The following is a 27,326-nucleotide window of genomic DNA, read 5'->3' as shown; positions in this document are numbered from 1 at the left end:
ACACACCTGCTGCACTGAAATTGACCAACAGAAACCTTTCCAGATTGGCAGCCCGAGTTAGCTCACAGAACGCTTTGATTGGTCGGCTTAATGGAGTGGGAGGAGCGCAGCCCTCCTGTCTCTCTTCCACTAAGGTTCTTTCATTGGATTGACGAGCTGTCAGGTTGAACACAAAACTGCCTCCTTTTGGTGGTGTTTGTCTGGATCGCAACACAATAGCCGGGTGGAGAGCCTCCCCTCGTAAGCTCCGATTGGCTGGGCTCAACCTTGGTGATTTCTGATTGGCCCAATGAAGAAACACCAAGGTAGGTTGCCTAGTGATCCTGAGGAAGCTGATGTGTTATTCCTTCTCTGCATCGAAGGATCAGGAAGTTTGTGCTCTCTGCGTGGCTGAGTTTTTCACCTACTAGGACGGGGGTGGGGTGGGGGAACAGGTGTTCTCCTAAAATAGAGTACAAGCTGCAGCCTGCGTCCACCCGTAACCCAGGAGTAACATCAGGTAAGCAACGAGAAAAATCACATTTTCTAACGTCCAAAAAAATCTCTAAATTTTTTATTTTATGGGAAGAGGGAGGTTATTATTTATGTTTTTATTTTTGGCCATTTGTTTCTTTCAAATAGGATTTTTAACTAGTAAATGTCCGAGGGAAATTAATTCCTCAAAGAAAATTCTTCTTTATTTTCTTTCCCCTGAAGGTTTAGTTTTTTGCTTTGAGTTAGGAAATAATCCGAATTCACTTGTGCCAAATAGGGTTAGTGCCCTTAAGCATTTATTTCGTGGTTCTCTTCCTCCTTCACTCTTCTTCCTGCCTCCCACAGAAAAATTGTGAATATACCCTTATGCAAAGAATCTTTGATAAGTTACTTGATTTGTATTTCTATTTTAAATGTTCACATGCATTTCTGAGTATTCATTTTAATCAGTATATATTTATTGAGCAGTTGCAACATTAAAGACATTTTCTAGTTGCTATGGAGAATATAAAAACCCAAGAAAAGACTATCCCTGCTCTCAAGAAGTTTACAGTTGAGAGACAGCCATACCAAAAGAAAGACTATAATAAATACTTTAAAGGAAGTAAGTATAAAGTTCTGTGAAAGTACAGCTGAAGGAGAGTCCACTTCTGGCCAGGGGGCATATGAGTAATAGAGTGAAGGAAATTCACTTAAGGCTTCACAGTGGGTCAGTAGGCCTTTGAAGAATGGGTGGAAATTAGAGGAAAAGGGAGAGAACCCCAACAAGTACAAAGGAGCAGAGGCAGAAAGAAAGCATGTTTGAGAAAAGGTTTCACAACCGTATATATTGGGAATAATGGGAAATATTGCTAGAAGGTAGAACTGGGTCCAGTCATAATGGCTCTTAAATAGTATTCTTTTGATTTTGAAAAAGATACTAGTTTATACAATTGCTAATTAAAAATATTTGTTGGTGGGGTGTGGTGGCTCACACCTGTAATCCTAGCACTCTAGGAGGCCAAGGCAGGATGATTGCTTGAGCTCAGGAGTTCAAGACCAGCCTGAGCAAGAGTGAGACCCCATCTTTACTAAAAATAGTAAAAAAAAATTAGCTGGGAGTAGTGGTGCATGCTTGTAGTGCCAGCTACTTGGGAATGTGAGGCAAGAGGATGTCTTGAGCCCAGAAATTTGAGGTTGCTGTGATCTAAGCTGATACCATGGCACTGGGCAACAGAGTGAGACTCTGTCTCAAAAAAAAAAAAAAAATGTGTTGTATATCATCTTAAAAACTGCCAACATTAAACTTTATCCTAGATAATTTAGTGCAGTTTTTTATGACTGTAGATTTTTTTTTTTTTTTTTTTTTTTTTTGAGACAGAGTCTCACTCTGCTGCCCGGGCTAGAGTGCCATGGTGTCAGCTTAGCTCACGGCAACCTCAAAATTCTGGGCTCAAGCAATCCTTCTGCCTCAGCCTCCTGAGTAGCTGGGACTACAGGCATGTGCCACCATGCCCAGCTAATTTTTATTTATTTATATATATATATATATGTTTTTTTAGTTGTCCAGATAATTTGTAATTTTTTTTTTAGTAGAGATGGGGTCTCGCTCTTACTCAGGCTGGTCTTGAACTCCTGGCCTCAAGCTGTCCTCCCGCCTCAGCCTCCCAGAGTGCTAGGATTACAGGTGTGAGCCACCATGCCCAGCTTATTTCTTCTTTTCATGCATTTTTAGTATGCATGTTTGAGTATCTATATTTGTTTATTTATATAAGCACACATACAGATATTTTTTCACCATTCCCTGCAGGAATAGGTGAGAATGACCACTTTAACTCATCGGGCCCGTCGAACTGAACTAAGCAAGAATTCTGAAAAGAAGATGGAAAGTGAGGAAGACACTAATCAAGAGAGGAGTCCAGAAGATGAAGACTCTGGAGACTCTAAGGATATACGCCTCACCCTTATGGAAGAAGTATTGCTCCTGGGACTAAAAGATAAAGAGGTAATTCAGTTAGGTTTGCTAGCATAGCTCAAAGACTATTAAATATTGGAATGTTTTAAGAAGTAATCTGATGGAGTATTTTCATTAATGCCAAATTTGCCTTAGAATTGTGCTTGGACCATCTGGGAGTTGGAGAAGTTTGGGAGAGTGACTGATAATTTCAGTATAAAATCCAGAAGTATAATTACTTGAAGTGTAATATAATTACAAAATTACTCCAAAATTTTAGAGGATACAGGTGAGGAGAATATAGTATAAAGTTTTATACTTGAAATTTCTCATGTAAGATTGATGGTGAAATAATAACCACTTATTAAAGTAAAAAAGAGGGCCCACACATTGAAGTCTTCTTAAGCTTTGGAAAAAAAATGTCTTTTAAATGAAAAGATAAGGAACATGTGATTAGCTGTCTTACAGAAATAATGAGTAGGTTTCTTATAGGAGAAATAATTTTTTAATTTTCTCTGTATATCTTTATAAGTTGAATATCAACAATGATGAGGATTATTTTAATTTTAGAAAATTTTTTAAAAGTTTAGCTTTCCCTTTCTAATTTTTTCCTTATTAATATAACATTTATTTTATAGTACAGTTAGTCTTGAGATAGTGAGTTTTGTGATATAACAAAATATTTTCTTGGCTTTTCTACTTGTATATATTATCCTTCATTTGTAACTTTTTACTGTTTTCGCATTACTCTCTAACCTTATGAAGAAGTTATAAAGGTATAGATGTAATATTTTGTACATATAGTTGTAATATTTTAAACAATTTGCTTTCTTTCCAAGAAAATCTTTAGTAAATAACAAAAAAAGGTATATTTATTATAGGCCTCTGAAAATATATAAAATTAAAATGTTACATTGGGTGCAGTGGCTCACACCTATAAATCACACCTATAATCCCAGCACTTTGGGAGGCTGAGGCAGAAGGATCACTTGAGGCCAGGAGTTCAAGACCAGCCTGGACAACACAGCAGGATCTCATCTCTATAAAAAATTTAAAAAATAGCTGGATGTGGGGACATGTACCTAGAGTCCCAGCTACTCAGGAGGCTGAGGCAGAAGGATTGCTTGAGCCCAGGAGTTCAAAGGGTACAGTGAGCTATGATCACACTACTACATTCCAGCCTGGATAACAGAGTGAGACCCTATCTCAAAAAAATAAATAAATGAAATAAAATGTTACTTTATATTTTAAAAAATACTAAATTTGGCTTTGATAATTGTCCTTAGCTAGAAATGAACTGGCTGCATACATCTAGTAACACCTCTTCTTTTCTACATTAATTCCTCAACTTGGGAATACCCTTGTTTCTTAGACTTAGCATTTTATTTATTTGCTATTTTCCTTTCTCTGTTGTTTGCCATGTTGAATTACCAATTTGAACAAAATTTAAAAGATCTGTGATAGTCTGTATGTTGTTAAAACGAATATTAGAGACATGTCCATATGTACTTGGCCAAGACACAGGTATATCAGAAATTCTTGCCTAGAAGTGTATTTTCCTGTTTGCTGAGAAAGTTGATGAGGCTCCAGTTTTATAAAATGCAAATAAATGGAAAGCCAAACCAGCTCTTCAAGAGAATGTCAGAATAGGACCGAAGATTAGGTGATATTAAATACTGTTTTGAGATGTGCCTAGGGAACATTTCCTGACTGTGTAAGAAGAATATATAGAACTAAAAGCTATTTGGTTTATTCTAGTTTTGAATCGGAATGATTAATTTCTTGTTGAACCTAGGCACTAGAATTTTTGCTTCTATGCTCTAGAGAAACTGCGTTTGGACTTGTCTTTGTGTGTTTATAAATTTCTGATAGAGCATATAAATTTTAGGAAATAAAATGAAAAATAAAGGAGTTCATTAAGAGCTATGGCCATAGTAAGTACTTCACATATTGGTGAGATACTGTGCAAGATAAGCAGATAATAATTAACCACCTTTTGAATTGCTCTAATTTTATTTTTGAAGATAGTTGACAAATTTTTAGCTTTCAGTTGGCTCAGGTACAATAAGAAATGATAAATCCTTAGGTGTAAATGAATAGGAGAGATCAAACCTTGTGATTTATTTAAGTAATAGTTACAAAATGCCAGTTACATAATTATCCCTAAAAATATTGATTTACAAGTCTACTAATTTTTTCTCATCTCCCAAACTATTAGTAGATTTATTTAGTCAATATTTAATGTGAGGAGGGACACCCATTATGTGCTTAGCATTATGCCAAATACTAAGGTAAATGTAAAATAGTAATAATTTATGATCCCTGCCCACAAGAAACTTGCATTCCAGGCTGGGCGTGGTAGCTCATACCTGTAATCCTAAGCACTCTGGGAGGCCAAGGCTGGAGAATTGCTTGAGCTCAGGAGTCCAGCCTGAGCAAGAGCAAGACCCCGTCTCTACTAAAAATAGAAAGAAATTAATTGGCCAACTAAAAATATATAGAAAAAATTACCTGGGCATGGTGGTGCATGCCTGTAGTCCCAGCTACTCAGGAGGCTGAGGCAGGATTGCTTGACCCGAAGAGTTTGAGGTTGCTTTGAGCTAGGCTGCCACCAAGGCACTCACTCTAGCCTGGGCAACAAAGCGAGACTCTGTCTCAAAAAAAAAAAAAAAAAAAAGCTAGTTATATGTCTTGAGTTGTTCTAAGGAAAAAAAGCCAGACACAAAAGAATACTTTCTGTATGATTCCATTTATATGAAACTCAAAAAACTATAGTGTTTGGGGTTGCATATTTAGGTAGTAAAACTATAAAGAAAAGCAGGGAAGGAATTGCTATAATTTTTAGGATAGTGGTTATCTTTGTTTGGGGGGTGGGAGAAGGAAAGGGGTGATAGTGATTAGGAAGCATGAGGGGGATTTCTGGATACTATTAATAATAGTTTTCTGTTTCTGGACCTGGAGGAAGTTTCATAGGGCTTCACTTTGGCATAATTGAGCTTTTCACTTTTGTGTTCTCTTCTGTATGTGCATTATATTTTACAATACAAAAGATTCTCTTAAAAATAAATAATAAAAAGCAAGTTTTTGCATGTTAGAACAATGAGCAGAGGGAGTTAGAAAGAGGAGAAATCATCATGGGTTGGAATAATGGGGAAGAATAGAAGGCATTAAAACAAACCATGCCTTTAAGAATGGGCAGGATTAACATGAATGGAGAGAAGGGAACACAATTTGGATGAGAGAACCTGAGTGAGTAGAATATCATGAGTTCATTGAGTTTGGGAGAAAATTGAGTAGGCTAGTATAACTGAAGTAGGTGGAGAACAATGACATTCAAAATTGGTAAATTAGATTTAGACCAGATTATAGATGATTTTGATTGTCAGGCAGAGACATTTACTCTTTCCTCTAGGTAAAAGAGAATCAGCCTAATGAAAACAACAAACCCCACTTAACTTTTGTGTCCAAATTAAGGATTTAATGACATTTTTACTGTATGTCCTTTCAGTATATCTTTTCAGAAGTATATAATTGCTTGTTTTTACATGGTTTGAGGTTTGTGACATGTCAAAAAAAATCATAAATGTTAAACTTTGTATCCTAAACTCTCAGTTAACTTTTGCTGAAAGATCTCCATAAGATTCTCTGTTACAGTAGGCCATATATTCAAATTGCCTGTGAAATATTGTTATACCATTCTTTAGATTCTTCTGAGTAGTTGCCACAGACTGGTCTTAAAATATTAAGCTTCGTTGTCTTATGAAAACAATCAAGAAATTTAAATATAATTCGAAGAGTCTAACCTTTCAAGCACAGTAAAAATTAGATATTATCTGAGTTCAGTAACACTGACCTCAAATGAGAAAGTAAAACTTGAGCACCAGCCTGACCAAAATAAAATAGATTTATTTCCTGCTGAAATCGGGTATCTATTTGTTGTTATTGCCTTTGGTAAGAGTTTTGATACAGATATTATTGATTCATGAATAATTAATGCCTTAATTGAATTCCTAGTGTATTTAAAACCTCTCATTTATTAGAAACTTTTATTAAATTACTTGTAAGACTAATGAGCCTATTAATGCTTTTGATTTTTGGTCATAATCTTTTAACTTCTCACCTTTTCATTTTTTTTTGAGGCACAGTCTCACTCTTACCCAGGCTAGAGTACCGTGGCGTCAGCCTAGCTCACAGCAACCTCAAACTTCTGCTCTCAAGCAATCCTCCTGCCTCAGCCTCCTGAGTAGCTGGGACTACAGGCATGTCCCACAATGCCTGGCTAATTTTTCTTATATATATATATTTTTAGTTGTCCAGCTAATTTCTTTCTATTTTTTAGTAGAGACAGGGCCAGGCGAGGTGGCTCACGTCTGTAATCCTAGCATTCTGGGAGGCCGAGGCGGGCGGATTGCTCGAGGTCAGGAGTTCGAAACCAGCCTGGGCAAGAGCGAGACCCCATCTCTACTATAAATAGAAAGAAATTAATTGGCCAACTAATATATATAGAAAAAATTACCCGGGCATGGTGGCACATGCCTGTAGTCCCAGCTACTCAGGAGGCTGAGGCAGAAGGATTGCTTGAGCCCAGGAGATTGAGGTTGCTGTGAGCTAAGCTGCCACCACCACGGCACTCACTCTAGCCTGGGCAACAAAGCGAGACTCTGTCTCAAAAAAAAAAAGAGAGACGGAGTCTCACTCTTGCTCAGGCTGGTCTCAAACTCCTGAGCTGAAACAGTTTGCCAGCCGCAGCCTCCTCAAGTGCTAGGATTACTAAGCGCCTGGCCTAGCCAGCTTCTTTACCTTGCCGATTTGTTTCAAATGGTCCAATATTGTTGGAACAGTAACATCAAACTTTCTGCTAATTTACGTATAGGTTGAGATAGATTTGCTTCCACTACAGCTTTCAGCTCATCATTATCCACCTTTGTCTCAGGTCACCCACTTGGCTTACTTTGAAAATTAAAATCCCCAGAATGGAACTCCTCAAACCATCGATGTACTCTGTGTTCATTAGCCACATCCTTCCCAAACACTTCAATGATATTTCGAGCTGTCTGCGCTACATTGGTTCCATGACGGAACTCATATTAAAAAAATAGCACAGGCCGAGCACGGTGGCTTATGCCTGTAATCCTAGCACTCTGGGAGGCAGGTGGATTGCTTGAGGTCAGGAGTTTGAAACAAGCCTGAGCAAGAGCGAGACCCCGTCTCTACTATAAATAGAAACAAATTAATTGGCCAACTAATATATATAGAAAAAATTAGCTGGGCATGGTGGCACATGACTGTAGTCCCAGCTACTTGGGAAACTGAGGCAGGAGGATTGCTTGAGCCCAGGAGTTTGAGGTTCCTGTGAGCTAGGCTGCCGCCATGGCACTCACTCTAGCCGGGGCAACAAAGGGAGACTGTCTTAAAAAAAAAAAAAGTACCAATTGCTTTGTTTTGCATTTCCTTGTCAGTGAGAAAACATTAACAGGTTGTTTTTATTTTCTGAACTTTTGATGATGGCTTTATTTTAAGAAAAAAAAAAAACTCAACTGGAGGCCCTGAGAAAACTAATAAAGTAATCATTATAATTAGTTTTATATCTTTCTACTCAACTTTTTAAATTTTTTTTAAAGATAAGAATCTTTCTCTGTGGCCTCTGATAGAGTGCAGTTGTGTCATCATAGCTCACTGCAACTTCTTGGGCCCTAGGGATATTCCTGCCTTGGCCTCCCGAGTAGCGGAACTACAGTCTAGTCACATCACACCGGGCTAATTTTTTTAAGTTTTTGGGAGAAGGTCTCACTCTTGTTCAGGCTGGTCTTGGACACCTGACCTCAAGTGATCCTTCTGCCTCAGTCTCCCAGAGTGCTAGGATTACAGGCGTGAGCCACCAAGCCCAGCGGCCTCTACTCAACTTTTGAATAAGCCTGAAGATATATAATCTTCATTTAGTTTATTGAAAATTTTTGGCCATTTGTTTAGATTTATAAACCATCCTTCTCAGTCAGGGTGAAATTATATGTTAAACCAGAATAACATGCAGGTCACAGTTCCTCAGTCCTCAATATGATTAAACATAGTGGGCTTTTATTGCTTGATCTATTTTATGAAATATCTTTATGGGCTATGTGGACATAGTAATATGAATCAGAGTTAAGATGAATCATATTAATTTGTAAAAGAAGATATTAGTCCAAATCCTGAAAGCTGCTCTTTGAATAGAGCACTTTAAGGGAATACAGTACATTAACTCTTCCTAGAGTAATTTTTTGGGAGGAAAACAATAATAAAATTACTTTTACTTGTAGAAATTTTGATGACCCCTTAGAATCACTGCATTTACCTTGGGCTTTGGAATTGGACATATAGAAAAGGTTTCAAGAAGACAATAAAATTCTTTCTCTCATGGAAAGTGAAGCAATTTTAATGTTGAAACTTTAGATTTGGGAAGAGGGAGGATTTTTTTTTTTAATTTTTCCTACTAAAGTGATGTATTTTCACTGTAGATAATTTGGAAAGATTAGTAAACCATGTTTTAAAGTATACAGTATTTTATATAATTAATAATCTTAAATAATTATGTATCTGGCTTTTTTTTCATTCAACTTTATCATAAGCATTTCCTAATGTTATTTTAAAACTCCTTATAAGCATAGTTTTTAATGATACGGTATTTTTGTTTGTTTGTTTTCTTTCCTCCTTTTTCCCCCAAGCAGGCAACTTTAAGGTCTTTAACCTTCAGTGTAGTTTTAAGGTGTGTCTTCAAGGAAGTTTAAATAAGGAAGGAAGGACACTTTGAATACTTGGCTAAACAAAAATTCAGCATAAAGTGTTGACTGTCTGAATTTATTGAACTCCCATTGCCCAACCTTTTGTAAGAGCAAAATGACATTATAAAAAATTTAAATATGTGTAATCTTTGATCCAAAATTTTGTTTAGGAATTTACACAAATGAATATTTCTTTTTTTTTTTTTTTTTTTTTGAGACAGAGTCTCGCTTTCTTGCCTAGGCTAGAGTGAGTGCCGTGGTGTCAGCCTAGCTCACAGCAACCTCAAACTCCTGGGCTCAAGCGATCCTGCTGCCTCAGCCTCCCGCGTAGCTGGGACTACAAGCACGAGCCACCATGCCCGGCTGATTTTTATATTATATATATTAGTTGGCCAATTAATTTCTTTCTATTTTTATGGTAGAGACGGGGTCTCGCTCAGGCTGGTTTTGAACTCCTGACCTTGAGCAATCCGCCCGCCTCGGCCTCCCAGAGTGCTAGGATTACAGGCGTGAGCCACCGTGCCCGGCCTACAAATGAATATTTCTTTGTATCATTTTTTTGTAATAGCAAAAAATGTAAGCAATCTGAATGTACATCAGTAGGGGCTTGGATAGATAAATTATAATGCATCTAAAATGTAATACTATGCAGTCATTTCAATCAATGAGAAGATCTATATTTACTGATATGGAAAGATATCCAAAATAATGAGTAAGTGAAAAAAGTTGCCACTCAGTGTAATCTCATTTCTGTAAATAATATTAATAGATATAAATCTCTATGGAATATGTATATAAAAATTTATAAAAATATCCACTAAAAGTTTGTTAATAGTGGTCATCTGAAAGGGATAAAATTCCAGAAGACTTTCACCTTCTAAATTATCCACTTCTATAATGTGATTTTTTTTTCTTTTTTTACAATTGTATATTTTATAATTGGGACAAAACAAAATCTATCCAAAGATTTCATTCTGCCAATCCTTTAAGATTCTCCATTGTTCATAAGACACTGTGCAATTACTTCTGTTTCAGTAGGTTAAAAATATTTCTTCTCTTTTCCCTCATATTTAATGATCAAAAGATGAACTTTAGTATGTGTGTACTAGATCTTCCTGCTCAGACATACCAAAGCATTGGTCCTTTAATACAGAATCTTTATTATGGATGGTTTGAGAATTCACCAAGCTAAATAGATACATTTACAGGAAAAAGGACCTTTAAATTTAAATAACTATATCTTTCCTTAACACTAGGCTACTCTGGGAATTTTTATACACCTAGATTCGAATCATGAATCTGTTCTGTTACCATAGATGAAACTATTTTAGTCTCTCTTGGTCATCTGTACTCATAGTACATAAGGGAAATATACCATCATCTTCTCTCTTTCTCAGTGATTATCTTTTTCTATATCTAGTCTCTTCTCGTTATACAGGTGTTTGCTTTATAATTATTTTCTTAAAACTCTACCTGTGCATTTTTATGCTTTTGTCTATTATTGCATATCACTCAATAAAAAAGAAGTTTTAAAAAAAACTCATTTGGGGAGTTTTACATGTTTTGAATAGGATGGAAAAAGGTGATAAGCAAAAACGTACAGTTTCTACATCCTGGTTTCCATTGCTTTTTTCTTTACAGTGCTTCCATTTATAATTATGTTGACAATCTGACATCACTATCACTGAATCAGAAGTTATGTGATCAGGAGGAAATGAGAAAATAAAGGAAAACTTTCCTCCAGTTGCTTTAATACTGGTGAAAATGCTAAGATTTATAAAGTCACCAAGATTATATATACATTGTGCCAAAGTTATGTGTTCTGAAGTAAGTTATACTTTAACCTTAATTAGGCAGCTAAATTGTAAAAAGCTAAATGTTAAACTCAAAAAATAGCCTACCCTTCCTTAAAAGGAGTCACAGATATAACTGACTCTTGGAGTAGCCATGAGGCAGACAGGAAAGGGAACTAATCCCAACCTTGAGTAAAGATCAGACCCTCAGAAAACTTAGAGATGTCTAAGGGATATTTATGATCCAAGCTGAGCTTTTTCCAGATTAACATATTTACTTTCAAGCATTCAAGAAATATTTACTGAGTAGATGCTGTCAGTCATAAGGGATATTTGCTCCTTAAGGAATTTATCCTCTGGTGAGGACAGTGTGATATAATAGATGATATGAGAGAAGGCACACCCAGGTGAGGAACCTAATCAGAGTGTGGAGTGAAGTAGAAAACAATGTTAGAGAGGGTTACATGGAAGATGTGACCCTTGTACTAAATTCTTTAAGTACAAGAAGGAGTTGGGGAAAGAAAAGTATTGGTTCCTCTGGATAGAGAAGGCAGTGTATACAAAAGCCAATAGGCAAAAATGCTGCATTAAGAGCCCTTAAAATAGTTCAGCATAGCCAGAACATAGTATTCTAGGGGGGAAAGACCAAAGAGGAGACTAGTAAGCAGCTGCCAGTTTCAGTGCTATACTAAGCCATTCTGACTCAATCCTGAAGGTCAGGAAGAGCATCTGAAAGTTTTTTAAGCATGGGAAAGGAGTTAAATAATTACAGTTGAGCTTAAGGATCACCCTGGGTATAGAGGGGGAAAAATGGAATTGGAGGCAGTATGGTGGTCACATAGTAAGTCTTGAATAAGCTTAATTTTCAATTTATTATTTATTGAGCCTTGAAAAGTAGAGATAATTTTCAAGGGTGCTCAGACAAACACCAGAATTAAAATCCAAGAGGTGAGCAATAAGCAAACATGAAAACCAGATTGTACTGGGACAAATTAACAAATCAGTCTTGAGATTCAGGAATTGAACAGTCAAGAATAAACTCTGGGGTTGAGGTAAATTGGGGAAACTAGGTTTAAATGTAGTCCCCATTTGTGTGGCACTCTCCTAATCTTCCCATACTTGGCTCTCAGCAGAAACAAATGCAAGTCTTCCCCTCTGGAGGAAGATATTCTCAGTTTAGGCCTCCAGAATGTCACAGATTCACAAAAAATTAAATGTGAACCTCTTAATAATCAAAGATCATCAAACAAGCCAGGTATAGTGGCATGCACCTGTAGTCGCAGCTATTCGGGAGGCTGAGGCAAGAGGATTGATTGCTTGAGCCTAGGAGTTCAAAACTAGTCTGGACAAACATAGCAAGACCCTTCCTTTAAAAAAATAAAAAATAGGCCAGGCACAGTGGCTCACACCTGTAATCCTAGCACTTTGAGAGACTGAGGTAAGAGGATTGTTTGACGTCAGAAGTTCAAGACCAGCCTAAGCAGAAGTGAGACACCTTCTCTACAAAAAATAGAAATATTAGCTGGGCATGGTGGCATGCACCTATAGTGCAGGAGGATTGTTTTGAGCCCGGGAGTTGAGGTTGCAGTGAGCTATGATGATGCAACTGTATTTAAGCAAGGGCAACAGAGCAAGAGACCCTGTCTCAAAAAAAATATACATATATAAAATAAAGATCATCAAACATACAAACAAACTTGAGAAAGAATCAACAGAAATAACAAACAACAGGTCCTCAGATATTATCAGGTATCACAGCCCTCATATATTATCAGATATTAAAATAATCATACAGTAGAAAATAAAACATACAAACAAACTTGAGAAAGAATCAACAGAAATAACAAACAACAGGTCTTCAGATATTATCAGATATCACAGCCCTCAAATATTATCAGATATTAAAATAATCATACAGTATAAAATATCTATGACATTTTTAAAGAAATGAATCACAAAATGAATATCAAAAAAATGATCACAAATAACCAGGCAAATGTGAAAAATAACTAAATAGAACTTTACAAATGAAAAATTGTTGAAATCTTAATCTCAGGGATAGTTTAACATATTTGATATACAGGAATAAAGAATTAGTAAATTAGAAGCCAGATATTTTTATTAAAAACTCCCCAGAGGTCAGACACGGTTGGCCACACCTATAATCCTAGCACTCTGGGAGGCTGAAGTGGGTGGATCATTTGAGCTCAGGAGTTCAAGACCGGCCTGAGCAAGAGTGAGACCCCGTCTATACTAAAATTAGAAAAAAAATTAGCTGGACAACTAAAAATATATAGAAAAAATTAGCCAGGCATGATGGCACATGCCTGTAGTTCCAGCTGCTTGGGAGGCTGAGGCAGGAGGATTGCTTGAGCCCAGGAGTTTGAGGTTGCTGTGAGCTAATCTGACACCACAGCACTGTGGCCTGGGCAACAGAGCAAGACTCTGTCTCAAAATAATTAAAAAAAAAAAACTCTCCAGAAAGCAATATAGAGAATAAGCAACTGGAAAATATAAAAAAGAAATTAAAAGACATGTGGGTTAAAATAAGAAACACTGAAATCCTTGAAAGGAAAGAATAAAGAAAATAGAGGAAAGCCAGAATTCTTATAGATAAGAGCTGAGAATTTTTGATAACTAAGAAATGAACTCACAGATACAAGAAGCACAACATATACCAAACAGAATAAATAAATCACAGTCATGTTGTAGCCAAACTGCAAAACACCAAGACAGAAGATCTTAAAGGACCACATCGCTTACAAAGAAACCACAATCAATAAGAATGATAAATTTCTCACTGCAACATTGGAAGCTACAAAAGGAGGGCATACTTCAACATAAGAGAAAACCGTTAACCTAGAATTTTATGTCCAGAGAAAGTATCTTTCAAGAATGATAGTATTTCAGTAGCTCGAACTAAAAAGAAAAAAGGAAAAAAAAATATTATAAAAAAAAAAAAAAAAAAAAAAAAGAATGATAGTATTTCAATGGTAGGATGTCAAATTTAAAAAAAAGAAAAAGAAAATTAAAAAAAAAGAATGAGAGTGAAACAAAGATATTTTAGATAAACAAATTAGAGTTTGCCTCCAACAGATTTTCACTTAAGGAAATTCTACTTTAGGAAGAAGGAAAATGATACCAGAAAGGAGGTCTAAGATGCAAGGAGGAACGGTGAGCAAAGAAATTGGTAAGCATCTGTATAAATCTAAACAAGTGCTACCTGTATAAAATAATAATGATGATGATATCTAATTTGTAAGGTAATAAAAAGATAAAATATTGGACAAGTAGGAGAATGGATGGTTAAAATATTGATTACTTTTTAAAATTTAGATTTTATTAATTTTAAATTAATGATCATGCATGTTAAAATTTCAAGGGTAACTTCTAAAAGAGAAGAATGCATAACTTCCAAGCCAATAAAAATAAAAAATGAAATTTAAAAATTTTTAAATAAAAAATTATTTTACTTAGCTTTGTGACCTCTGCTATGCTATGTTATAACCTCTATATGCCTTAGCTTTCTCATCTTTGATGTGTGGATAATAGTAGTACCTCCCTTATAGGGTTATTATGAAGATATAATTAGATAATGCATGTAATAAAGCTTAACACAAATCTAGTACATACTAAGTATTCAATAAATCTTAGTCATTACTGCTATTAATAGTAATTATTTAGTTCAACTCTGCTGATGTGTAAAGCCATGCTAGAACCTCCCTGCCACCATCTCACCTAGTTTCTCTCCAGTGAGAGGAATGCTACAGCCAAAGATTGAAGAGTATTGAACAGTTCTAGTAAGTCTGGTGGGTCTTCATTATGTTCATCATAACTCCTTGCTCAGAACATTTAGAATTCCCTATTGCCTTTCACTAAAAAACCCAAAGCATCAAGACTTTCCATAGCCTGACCCTAACCAACTTGATCTCATGGTTTCTCTTTAAAACCTTGAGTTAAATCTGTGTAATGTATATGAGGTCTCTCTCCTAACACTTTTGCTTAGAATGCCCTTTGAAGAAAAGGTAGAATTTGGATGATTTCTTTCATCTGGAAAACCCTCCCTGTCTGCCAAATTCAACTTATCCTTCAAACCTCATCTCAAGTCCCTTACAGGTTCCTGACTACTGTAGCCCTAAAGTGATTTTTAATTCGAAAAACTGTCATTCAAACCAAACTTTTAATAATTAATTATGACAATCTCTTCTATTTTTTCAGTTGAGCTTTTATTTAAATGTTATATTGTCATAGAACTTTCCTCGAGTTTACATGGTCTTTCCAGCAAGATTTTCAGCTCCTTAAGACAGTGGCTCTCATATATGTGTTTGTATATTCCCTATAGCTTTAGGGAAGGGAAATTAACATTTTACTGCCTACTGTATGCCAGGCAATATACCAAATGCTTTGTCATATATTTCATCTCATTTAATCCTAACAACAAACTTCTGGAAATAGATACTAACTAATGTCTGCATTTTACAGATGAGGACATGGTACTTGAGAAAGGTTAAGTAGTGTACCTAAGGCACTTAACTACAGTGGTTTTCTACTATATCTCCCATCAAAATAGCTTCCAATTAATACATATCTAGGAGGAATAAAAGACTCAAATGGTTTATACTTTTTTCTACTTGTCTTACTCTTACCCCACTCTAAAATTTAGAGTCATGGGAAAGAGACTTCAAAAAAGCCAAAATTCTTATCAAAAATTAAAATTTGGCATGCTCGGCCGGGCACGGTGGCTCACACCTGTAATCCTAGCTCTCTGGGAGGCCGAGGCGGGCAGATCGTTTGAGCTTAGGAGTTTGAGGCCAGCCTGAGCAAGAGTGAGACCCCGTCTCTACTATAAATAGAAAGAAATTAATTGGCCAAATAATATATATAGAAAAAATTAGCCAGGCATGGTGGCACATGCCTGTAGTCCCAGCTACTTGGGAGGCTGAGGCAGGATGATTGCTTGAGCCCAGAAGTTTGAGGTTGCTGTGAGCTAGGCTGATGCCACGGCACTCACTAGCATGGGCAATAAAGTGAGACTGTCTCACAAAAAAAAAAAAAAAAAAAAAATTTGGTATGCTGATTATTAACTTAACAGCCAAACCATAGGAATTCACCAAAGAGCTTGAAGTCAGAAAGTCATATTTTGGGGTGTTAAGAGCCTTAAAAAACATTTTTTTCTCTTATTCTATACTTTGAGTTTATGTAGTGTGACTTGAAATGCATCACAACAAAGTAGCCCGTTCTTAGGGTGCCTGCTGGAAATCAGTATCCTTTTCAGAACATTCTTTCCCTTCGCTTTTCCTCTTTCCTAGGGTTACACATCTTTCTGGAATGACTGCATATCATCTGGCCTACGAGGGGGCATCCTGATAGAGCTGGCTATGCGGGGTCGAATCTATCTTGAACCCCCCACCATGCGTAAGAAGCGACTATTAGACAGAAAGGTATGAACATCCTCTTTGAATGTCCTCTTAATTTATGGATAGGCAAATACCAACAGTACATTTTGGAAGAATAGGAATATTTGAGTAGTGAGACAAGATAAATATCACTGAATCAGCAGTCCCATTGTCTAAACAGACTTAATTATCCTATAGCAGAGGGAGTAGTATCCATAGTCTAAAGAGTTATAGGGACTGGGTGCACAGTGGCTCATGCCTGTAATCCTAGCACTCTGGGAGGCCGAGCTGGGAGGATTGCTTAAGCTCAGGAGTTTGAGACTAGCCTGACCAAGAGTGAGACCTTGTCTCTACCAAAAAGAAAGGAAAAAAAACCCAGCCAGGTGTTGTGGCACCTGTAGTCCCAGATACCTGGGAGGCTGAGGCAGAAGAGTCGCTTAGATCCCAGGAGTTGGAGATTACAGTGAGCTACAGTGACGCCACTGTACTCTACCCAGGGCAGCAGAGTGAGACTGTCTCAACCAAAACGAGGCAACTGAGCACACCTCTTCACAACCTCCCACCCATTATAAATTAAATAGAATAAAATAAAATAGTTATAGGAAGTTCATGGTTTTGTCTTCCTTTTCTGTCCAGAAGAATCACATTTAGTGCTGTTGATTAAACTCCCTCTATATCTATAGCTATAATATTATGAAATAGAGTATTATATAGGTAATCTTATGAATCAGGTCAGTCTTCGATTAACCCTGGTTATTCTTCAATAACTATTCAATTTCTCTCTTTCCATTTACTGCAAGTCCTCTCCAACTATCTATACTCCTGTATCCATTTTCTTACTCATTTTGTCCACTCATAACTTCTCTGTCCTCCTAAGTACTCTACTGAAATGATTCTTAGGTATCATCAGCTGCTTTTCAATCTTCACTTTATTTTTCTCTTTTAACCTATATGTGGCACTTGATACTTTTGATCACCTCCTTGCACTTGAAATTTTCTCCATTTTTGGCCTTTGTTGTATCATATTCTCTTTCTTCTCTGACTGTACCCTATTTCCTTTACTTCTCCATTCCTTAACACCCAAGTCTCAGTTTATATTCCTTTCAGTGATTTTTTTTGTCTTTAGAGATATCATTTACCTTTACAGCTTCACTTGTCAGCTCAATGAGATTAACTCCCAAATTTCTAGGTATGTCTTCTTTTTATACCTCTAGGAACTTGAACTCATTTAACTATTGACTAGACATTTCAACTTAGCTATCCCATATCAGTTAAAACCAAACTTATCAACCTTTCCCAAAAACTGGCTTCCTGCCTTTATAATGGCTTCAAAAGTTGATTATCCAGACTGAAAGAGTTATTATTGAATATATTCTCCATTAGCATTCATATCCAGTTTGTCACTAGCGCCCACTTCAAATATTGCTTTTATCTTTTTACTGTCACCCCATTCTAGATTTTAAACTTCTTGAGGGCAAGGACAGTATATTATGCTTCTTTACATGTCCTGCAATACTTGCCAGTAATGTATATATGATATATTGAAAGATTTTAACTTGAATGAAGTGAATGAATCAAGGTCCCTTCTTTCTTCTTTCCTCAAAGGTACTGCTAAAGTCAGACAGCCCAACAGGTGACGTTTTGCTGGATGAAACTCTCAAACACATCAAAGCAACTGAACCCACAGAAACCGTCCAAACATGGATAGAACTGCTCACTGGTAAAATGACTCAAAATGATTCACAAATTCTACACTTTGTTATTTTTATCTTCCCCTTAAATTTGGGAATAAAAGTACAGAAATTCATTATGCTAGGTAAAATACATACTGTCCACTATTTATACTAATGAAGGACATAAAAAGCATGGTTAATCAGACAAGGCATGGTGGCTCATGCCTGTAATCCTAGCACTTTGAGAAGCCAAGGCTGGGTCATATGGTAAATTAATGATTAACATTTTTTACTGTGGTAAAATATACATAACATCTATTATTTTAGCCATTTGTAAGTATATAATTCAGTGACATTAAATATATTTGCAGTGTTTTATAACCATCACACATTTATCTATACTATACCCAAAGCTTTCTTTTTTTTTTTTTTTTTTTTTTTTTTTTTGAGACAGAGTCTTGCTCTGTTGCCTACACTCAAGTGCTGTGGCATCAGCCTAGCTCACAGCATCCTCAAACTCCTGGGCTCAAACAATTCTTCTGCCTCAGCCTCACAGGTAGCTGGGACTATATATGTGCCACCATGCCCGGCTAATTTTTTTTTTTGTATATATTTTTAGTTGGCCAATTTCTTTCTATTTTTAGTAGAGGTGGGGTCTCACTCTTGCTTAGAGCTGGTTTCAGACTCCTGACCTTCAGCGATCCGCCCACCTGGGCCTCCCAGAGTGCTAGGATTACAGGCGTGAGCCACTGCGCCCAACCTCTTTTTTTTTTTCAAGCTGGTCAAGTGAAGCAGTGGGAGTGGAGAAGGAACAAAGGAATCTGTAACTGGTTGTGATCAATTAGTTGTAAACACCACTGCACTCGGACCAACCCCAAAGCTTTCTTATCACCCATAGTCTCTGTACCCATTAAATAATAACTACCTCTTTCTGTCTCCCCTTAGTCCCTACCAAGCTCTATTTTACTTTCTGTCTTTATGAATTTGCCTATTCTAGGTACCTCACTTAAGTAGAATTAGACAGCATTTCTTTTTACTATGTCTGGCTTATTAACTAAGCATAATGTTTTCAAAGTCCATTCATGTTGCAGTATATATCAAAATTTCATTCCTTTTTATGGCTGAATAATATTCCATTGTATGTATATACCACTTTTGTTTAATCATTCATCTATTGATGAACACTTGCCTTGTTTCTACCTTTTGGCTATTGTGAATAATGTTGCTATGAACACTGGTATACAAATATCTGTTCAAGTTCCTGCTTTCAGTTCTTTTGGATATTTATCTAGAATTGACATTGGATCATATGGGTCATGTGGCAGTTTTATGTTTAACCTTTTGAGAAGCCAAAAAACTTTTCCACAGAGGCTACACCATTTTACATTCCCACCAGCAATGTACCAGGATTCCAATTTCTCTATATCCTGGTCAGCACTTGTTATTTTCTTTTCTATTCATTTATTTTAATTATAGCCATACCAGTAGATCTGAAATGTTATCTAATCGTGGTTTTGATTTTCATATTTAAATGAAAATAGTTTTCATGTCATTCCCTAATGACTAATGATATTGAGCATATTTTTATATGCTTATTGGCCATTTGTATATCTTTGCAGAACTATCTATTCAAGTCCTTTTCCTGTGTTTTACTTGGGTTGTTTGACTATTTTGTTGTTGAGTTTTAGAAGTTCTTTATATATTCTGGATATTAATCCCTTATCAGATGTATGATGGCAAACATTTTCTTCTATTCGGTAGGTTATCTTTTCATTCTTTAATAGTATCCTTTGATGCACAAAATTTCTTAATTTTGATATTTTTCAATTTATTTTTTCTTTTGTTGCCTGCACTTTTGGTGTCATAAAATCATTGCTAAATCCAATATCAAGATTTTCCCCAAATGTTTTCTTCTAAGAGTTTATGGTTTTAGTTCTTAATTGGGACATTGATCCATTTTGAGTTCATTTTTTTATATGGTGCAAGGTAAAGGTCCAACTTCATTATTTTGCATGTGACATCCGGTTTTCCCAGTGCCTTTTGTTGAAAAAACAGTCCTTTCCCTATCGAATAGTCTTGGCAGCCTTGGTAAAAAATCAGTTGAATCATATGTGAGGGTTTATTTCTGGGCTCTCTATTCTATTGCATTGGTCTATATGTCTGTCCTTATGTCAGTATAATACTGTTTTGTTATGTTTTTTTTTTTTTGAAACAGAGTCTTGCTTTGTTGCCCAGGCTAGAGTGAGTGCCATGGCGTCAGCCTAGCTCACAGCAACCTCAAACTCCTGGGCTCAAGTAATCCTACTGCCTCAGCCTCCTGAGTAGCTGGGACTACAGGCATGCGCCACCATGCTCAGCTGATTTTTTCTATATAGACTAGTTGGCCAATTAATTTCGTTCTATTTATAGTAGAGACAGGGTCTCACTCTTGTTCAAGCTGGTTTCGAACTCCTGACCTTGAGCAATCCGCCCGCCTCGGCCTCCCAGAGTGCTAGAATTATAGGTGTGAGCCACCGCGCCCAGCCTGTAGTAAATTTCTAAGTCAGAAAGTATGAGTCTTCCATTCTTCTTTTTCAAGATTGTTTTGGCTTTTCTGGGCCCTTTGCCATTCTATATGAATTTGAAGATTGGCTCTTCCATTTCTGCAAAAAAAGTGGTTGAGATTTTGATAGGGATTGTGTTGAACCTGTAGATAGATCACTTTGGGTAGTATTGACATCTTTTTTTTTTTTTTTTTTTTTGGAGACAGAGTTTCGCTCTGTTGCCAAGGCTAGAATGCAGTAGTGACATCATAGTTTACTGCAACCTTAAATCCTTGGCTCAAGTGATCCTTCCACCTCAGCCTCCCAAGTAGCTGGGACTACAGAAACATGCCACCATGCCTGGCTAATTTTTCTATTTTTTGTAGAGAAAGTATCTCACCATGTTGCTCAAGCTAGTCTTGAACTCCTTGTCTTAAGTGATCCTCCCACCTTAGCCTCCCAAAGTGCTAGGATTATAGGCATGAGCCACCATTCCCAGCTAACAACTTCCTTTTAGTTTAATATTTCCTGTAAGGCAGGTCTGCTAGCAGTGAACGCTGCCAGCTTTTTTTTTTTTTTTTAATCTAGGAATGTCTTTGTCTCCTTTTTATTACTTCCTTTTTTTTTTTTTTTTTTGCCTTCATTTCAAAAAAGTTTGCTAGCTATAAGATTCTTGGTTGATAGTTTTCTACTTTCAGCACTTTGAGTAAGTCATCTCATTCTTCTGGCCTCCATTTTTTCTGATGGGAAGTCAGCTGTTAAGCTTATTGGAGTTCCAATATGACATGATGTCATTTTTCTCTTACTGCTTTCAAGATTTTCCATTTATCTTTGGTTTTCAATGTTTTTACTATGATGTTGGTATGGATCTCTTTGTATTTATCCTACCCAGAGTTTTCTGAGCTTCTCAAATGTGTACATGAGTGTTTTGCACCAAATTTGGGGAACTTTCAGTCATTATTTCCTTGAATTATTTTTCTACCCCTTTCTTTCTCTTCTTTCCTTCTGGTGCTTCCATTATATGTATGTCTACGTGATGGTATCGCACATTTCTCTGAGGCTTTGTTCATTTTTCTTCATTCTTTTTTCTCCCAATTTTTATGATTGCATGATCCCTACTGATCTCTCTTTAAGTTTGCTAATTTCCTTTTGCCAACTCAAATGGAAACCCCTCAAGTACATTTTTTGTTTGTTATACTTTTAAACTTGGGTTTCTTTTTTCTTTTTTAGAGACAAGGTCTCTAAAATTATATATTTATAATAGCTGCTTTGGAGTCTTTGCTAAGGCCAACATCTCAGCCCCTCACAGGCAGTTTCTATTGCCTGCTTTTTTTCTTGTGAATGGGTCACAATTTACACATTCTTTGTATATTTCATAATTTTTTGTCAAAAACTGGACATTTTAGATAATATATTGTACAGCCCTGGATACTGGTCCCTCCTTCCCCTTAGGGGTTAATGATGTTTGCTTGGTAATTTGTTTATTTATTTAGTGACTTGGCTACAGTAGCTCTTTGAAGTCTATTTCCCTTGCAGTGTGCAGCCTCTGATGTCGTTGCTCAGATTTTTTTTCCCTTATTTTTATCTTTTAGCCTAACTCCCTAGGTGTTGCCACTGAGTTAGCTGACTTATTAATCAAAGATTGTGCTTATTGCCTTTAGCTATTTAGACGTTTTATCCTTTACTGTGGCATGTATGTGTGGGATTTTGACACAGCTGTCACAATTCAGGGGACTTATGTTTTTGCCTCACATTCAGTGAAGGACTAGTGACTTAAAAGCTCCCTCTCTGATTTCTTCTGAGATCCCTTGTTAGTGGATCTATGTGTAGCCTGGGGAATACTTTCAAGCCAAGCCCCACACCCTGCTCTGATTGTACCTGAGTGGGTACAGCCTAGTGCAGGCACACAGCCTTCCCAGCCCTCAGTGTTGATCATGATTCTAGGCTTTTTTTCTTGGCTTTTTCTTTCTCTGGTTCTCCCTGGTAAACTTCTGGAGGCTTTGCCATTTGGCTTTTTTTTTTTTTTTTTTTTTTTTTTTTGAGACAGAGTCTTACTCTGTTGCCTGGGCTAGAGTGCCATGGTGTCAGCCTAGCTCACAGCAACCTCAAACTCCTGGACTCAAGTGATCCTCCTACCTCAGCTTCCTGAGTAGCTGGGACTACAGGCATGCGCCACCATGCCCAGCTATTTTACATATATATATATATATATATATATATATATATATGTTTTTTAGTTGTCCAGCTAATTTCTTTCTATTTTTCTAGTAGAGATGGAGTCTCACTCTTGCTCAGGCTGGTCTCGAACTCCTGAGCTCAAACGATCCTCCCACCTCGGCCTCCCAATGCCATTGGCTTTTTGCTACCAGTATCATGGAGCTAGCAGCACCCTCACAATTGTTCTCCACCAAGATCTCTGCTTTTCAACAACAACCTTAGGCACAGAATTCTCTACACACTGTTGCAAATAAAGTCAGTCCCCTCAAGCAGAACTGTGGATCTCTTCATTCTTCAGGCCTGCCTCCCCTCATAGGCAGAACTTGTGCACTGTACTAGAGCTAGAGTTGGGAACAATAGCCCACCTCTCCCAGAGTGATACCCTCCCTGCTCTGCATAGGCATAGGGGTAAAAGGTTGTTAACCACTGGTCTTCTTGCCTTGCTTCTTCTGGTGCAGAACCTCAACTCTATAAGCAAGCTGGAATGAAAACATTCCAGGAGTCCCAATATTGACAGTCTACCAGACCTGGGATAGAGCCTTGGCTCTACAAGTAGGGGAAGGGAACCTTAGTCCTCACAGCTTCACCAACCCAAATGGAACTTCCATAATACAAAGTAGAAATCATCCAGAAGACACTGGTGTCCTGAAGAGAATTATTATTATTATCATTATTATTATTATTATTATTATTATTTTGAGACAGAGTCTTACTCTGTCACCCTGGGTAGAGTGCAGTGGCATCATCATAGCTCACTGCAACCTCAAACTCCTGGGCTCAAGCTATCCTCCTGCCTCAGCCTCCCGAGTAGCTGGGACTACAGGCATGTGCCATGTGTCTAATTTTTCTATTTTTAGTAGGGATAGGGTCTCACTCTTGCTCAGGCTAGTCTCAAACTCCTGAGCTCAAATGATCCTCCTGCCTCAGCCTCACAGAGCGCTAGGATTACAGGCATGAGCCACCACACCTGGCCCTGAAGAGAATTTCAAAAATACAAGAATGATTGACAGGCTGGGCGCGGTGGCTCACGCCTGTAATCCTAGCACTCTGGGAGGCCGAGGCGGGTGGATTGCTCGAGATCGGGAGTTCTAAACCAGCCTGAGCAAGAGCGAGACCCCGTCTCTACTATAAATAGAAAGAAATTAATTGGCCAACTAATATATATATATATAGAAAAAATCAGCTGGGCATGGTGGCGCATGCCTGTAGTCCCAGCTACTCGGGAGGCTGAGGCAGCAGGATTGCTTGAGCCCAGGAGTTTGAGGTTGCTGTGAGCTAGGCTGACGCCATGGCACTCACTCTAGCCTGGGCAACAAAGCAAGACTATGTCTCAAAAAAAAAAAAAAAAGATTGACAGTGTCACACACAGGTCATATAAGAACAAAAACAAAGTTTTTGTGTAATACTGAACAACAAATGTTTTTGCTGCATAACCTCCAGCAATATGGAAGTCCTTAGTGACATTTTTTAAGGGTTTAATATGAAATATAGTTGGAGTCAAAACCAGATAAACAAATGATTAAATGAAAAGGAATGAATGAAGATTATGCTTTTTAAATTTTTAACCAAAGTTCCAGATAACGAGTACTTTTTTTATTTGTTTTTCTCTTTCTGTTAATTATGTCCTATTTCTTTGTTCCCATAGGTGAGACCTGGAACCCCTTCAAATTACAATACCAGCTAAGAAATGTACGAGAGCGAATTGCAAAGAACCTGGTAGAGAAGGGTATTCTAACCACTGAGAAGCAGAATTTCCTGCTATTTGACATGACTACTCATCCAGTGACCAATATAACAGAGAAACAGCGACTAGTGAAAAAACTTCAAGATAGTGTACTAGAGCGGTGGGTAAATGACCCTCAGCGTATGGACAAGCGAACACTAGCACTCCTGGTGCTAGCCCACTCCTCTGATGTGTTAGAGAATGTCTTCTCCTCTTTGACAGATGACAAGTATGATGTGGCAATGAATCGAGCCAAGGATCTAGTAGAACTGGACCCTGAAGTGGAGGGGACAAAGCACAGTGCCACAGAGATGATCTGGGCTGTGCTGGCAGCCTTCAATAAATCCTAAAGCCAGCAGGTTGGTTTCTCCTTTTCCCCTGCTGGCTGTTGACTGTCAGAGACCCCATCACTGAGTTTTGTGTGATGATATGTTTCATCATTTTTTCTCTTGAATCAGCCTCCTGATTAGGGAGAGCAACTTCAGGGCTTCTCCATAGACAATGAAATCAAGCACATTTGATTTCTCCCTTTACTTCCACTCCATAGGGGAATAAACTGGGTGAACCCACACACACCCAATAAACATATTCTCCCATTTCTTGGTTTAGTTTCATCCAGTGTGCTTTGGGATAAACAAGAATATCTAAGTGGAATCTGGAGTTCTCCAGCCACAGAATGTGAATGAGATGAAGAGCAAACCATTTATTGTATTTTTCTAAGTTTGTTTTCTATCTTAAATATATGTTTTCACAGCCTTTGTCTCTGCTAATATTGTAGCTTATTGAAATAACTGTCTCTTTGAATAAGGGGCAATGGAAACAAAACTAATTTTTGGAAAGGAGGGTCTCTAATGTCCTGCTAGTGATTTTTTCATCTTTCCTTTTCTAACCTAATGAGAATGTCCTAAATTTGATTACCTGGATCTCACAGTCCTAGAGCCAGAAATACATTCTGTACTCCCTGTTAGCATTATTCTGCTCCCTCATTCATTAGGACAAAAGTGTAAATGAAAAAAATGTATCTCTCAACCACCTTCTTCATGCAATCAGCATTAGAATTTGTAAGAGAGGAAGGGAGAGACGACATACAAATTTCCATCTTTTAGCACATCTTTTAGTCCTGTTTCCTCCAGACTACTTTAAATGTTTCTGCTCTGATTGAATTGAGGAAATCGTAAGTTTCAATTGCTGAATATCAGTATAGATGTGAACTCCAGATCATCTTGTTCTCTATTTTTGTCTTCCTACACAAATTGATAAATTCTGTTTTTATTTAAGGGTTCTGGGAATAGTTTTGTCTATATTTAATTCATAGATACTCCCCTAGTCATCAGTCTTGTCTCAAAAAAATAAAACAATTTTTCTGACCAAATCTCTAAAACATTTTATATTTCAGTAGTTAGGGCAAGAAGCTTTATTAAGAAAGATCCTGGTTAGGCTGGGCGCAGTGGCTCACGCCTGTAATCCTAGCACTCTGGGAAGCCGAGGCGGGCAGATTGCTCAGGAGTTCGAAACCAGTCTGAGCAAGAGCAAGACCCCATCTCAACTATAAATAGAAATTAATTGGCTAACTAATATATATAGAAAAAATTAGCTGGGCATGGTGGCACATGCCTGTAGTCACAGCTATTTGGGAGGCTGAGGCAGTAGAATTGCTTGAGCCCAGGAGTTTGAGGTTGCTGTGAGCTAGGCTGACGCCACAGCACTCACTCTAGCCTGGGCAACAAAGTGAGACTCTGTCTCAAAAAAAAAAAAGATCCTGTTTAAATTTGAGGTTACAGTGAACTATGATTGAGCCACTGCACTCTAGCCTAGGGAACTGAGTGAGACCCTATCTCTAAAAAAAATAGAAAGAAGATTCCATTTAGACAACTAATTTGGAATTTGGTGTCAAAAGCATGCTGATATAAAGTCCAGTATTTAAGGATATAAAGAGGACAGGCACTGAATTGTGCTAATGTCAAGCATTTATTATACATTAATTGGATACTGCCTCTTGACCATTACAGACAAACAGGCTGTCCAAGAGCTAATACAGATGACCCAGACTGGACATCAAGTCCTTCTGATCAAAGTAATTATTCATTTATCCCCTCTGCCAAACCTACTTAGCCCAATAAAAATTCCCTAATTCAGTTAACATTTTTTTCCACATCAGGTATCTCTTAGGTGAATAGAAATATAAATTGTAATGTAAAACAAATTCTAAATATGAGACTGAATAGAGCTTCAGTCTGGCTCTCTCTTCAAAGTACAGAAGCCAGTCCGTGTTTTCGCTATCTGACTTAGCTTTTCTTTCCATTTGAACAATTCAGCATGAATTGAAACCAGGTTTTCCTGTGGAAAGTTTTAGCTTGATTGGAGGATAGAAGTTGAGTTGAGTTCTTTCTTGCAACTCTTAGTGTATATTTTTATATTAATATTATATCTCAGTAAGATGAGGATGTCTTCAGTTTGAATCTACATAATGTTCACTGCCAAACACTTTCTCATTTAATGCATACAGCCTTCACATTTCTGTATAATAAAGACCTATTACTGGCTCTCTGTGCATAGTTTTGTAACTTCATTTGTTTAAATTGGAATAAAAGCTTTCCACACAGCACTAGTAATGCCTTCCCATTTACCCTAGCATACACGCCTCTGTCTTATCCTATGTAGAAAGTTAGGGATTCAAAAATACTATGATTGTGACATGTAAAGGCTGGGGGACAGGGCACATCAAGGCTGACCACCAGCTAATGTAAAGTTTGAATAGTGTCTCCATCTCAATCAAAATAAGTTAACCAGTAATACCATTATTACCATGAAGAGAGTAAGTATGATCTATCCTACTA

The 27,326-nt window shown here is 37.2% G+C and overlaps 1 protein-coding gene across 1 annotated transcript; it reads left to right on the top strand.

Annotated features, from left to right (window-relative positions):
• Window positions 1-282: 282 nt before the first annotated feature.
• Window positions 283-27,092, top strand: GOLPH3L (golgi phosphoprotein 3 like). Its single transcript, XM_012767520.3, has 5 exons — window positions 283-499; window positions 2,264-2,458; window positions 16,268-16,399; window positions 17,960-18,074; window positions 24,412-27,092. Exons 2-5 carry the CDS (start codon window positions 2,276-2,278, stop codon window positions 24,837-24,839), a joined length of 858 nt encoding a protein of 285 aa, XP_012622974.1. The 5' UTR covers window positions 283-499; window positions 2,264-2,275; the 3' UTR covers window positions 24,840-27,092.
• The last annotated feature ends 234 nt before the right edge of the window (window positions 27,093-27,326 follow it).

The sequence above is a fragment of the Microcebus murinus genome, chromosome 2 (genome assembly GCF_040939455.1).
Source record: "Microcebus murinus isolate Inina chromosome 2, M.murinus_Inina_mat1.0, whole genome shotgun sequence".
NCBI classification, from domain to species: Eukaryota; Metazoa; Chordata; class Mammalia; order Primates; family Cheirogaleidae; genus Microcebus; species Microcebus murinus.
This window is presented reverse-complemented; position numbering and strand designations above follow the sequence as displayed.

Coding starts and splice junctions, on each gene's coding strand:
- GOLPH3L (XM_012767520.3), top strand. CDS start 2,276: ATGACCACTTTAACTCATCGGGCCCGTCGAACTGAACTAAGCAAGAAT. Junction 2,459..16,267: donor TGGGACTAAAAGATAAAGAG/GTAATTCAGTTA, acceptor CCTCTTTCCTAG/GGTTACACATCTTTCTGGAA. Junction 16,400..17,959: donor AGCGACTATTAGACAGAAAG/GTATGAACATCC, acceptor CTTTCCTCAAAG/GTACTGCTAAAGTCAGACAG.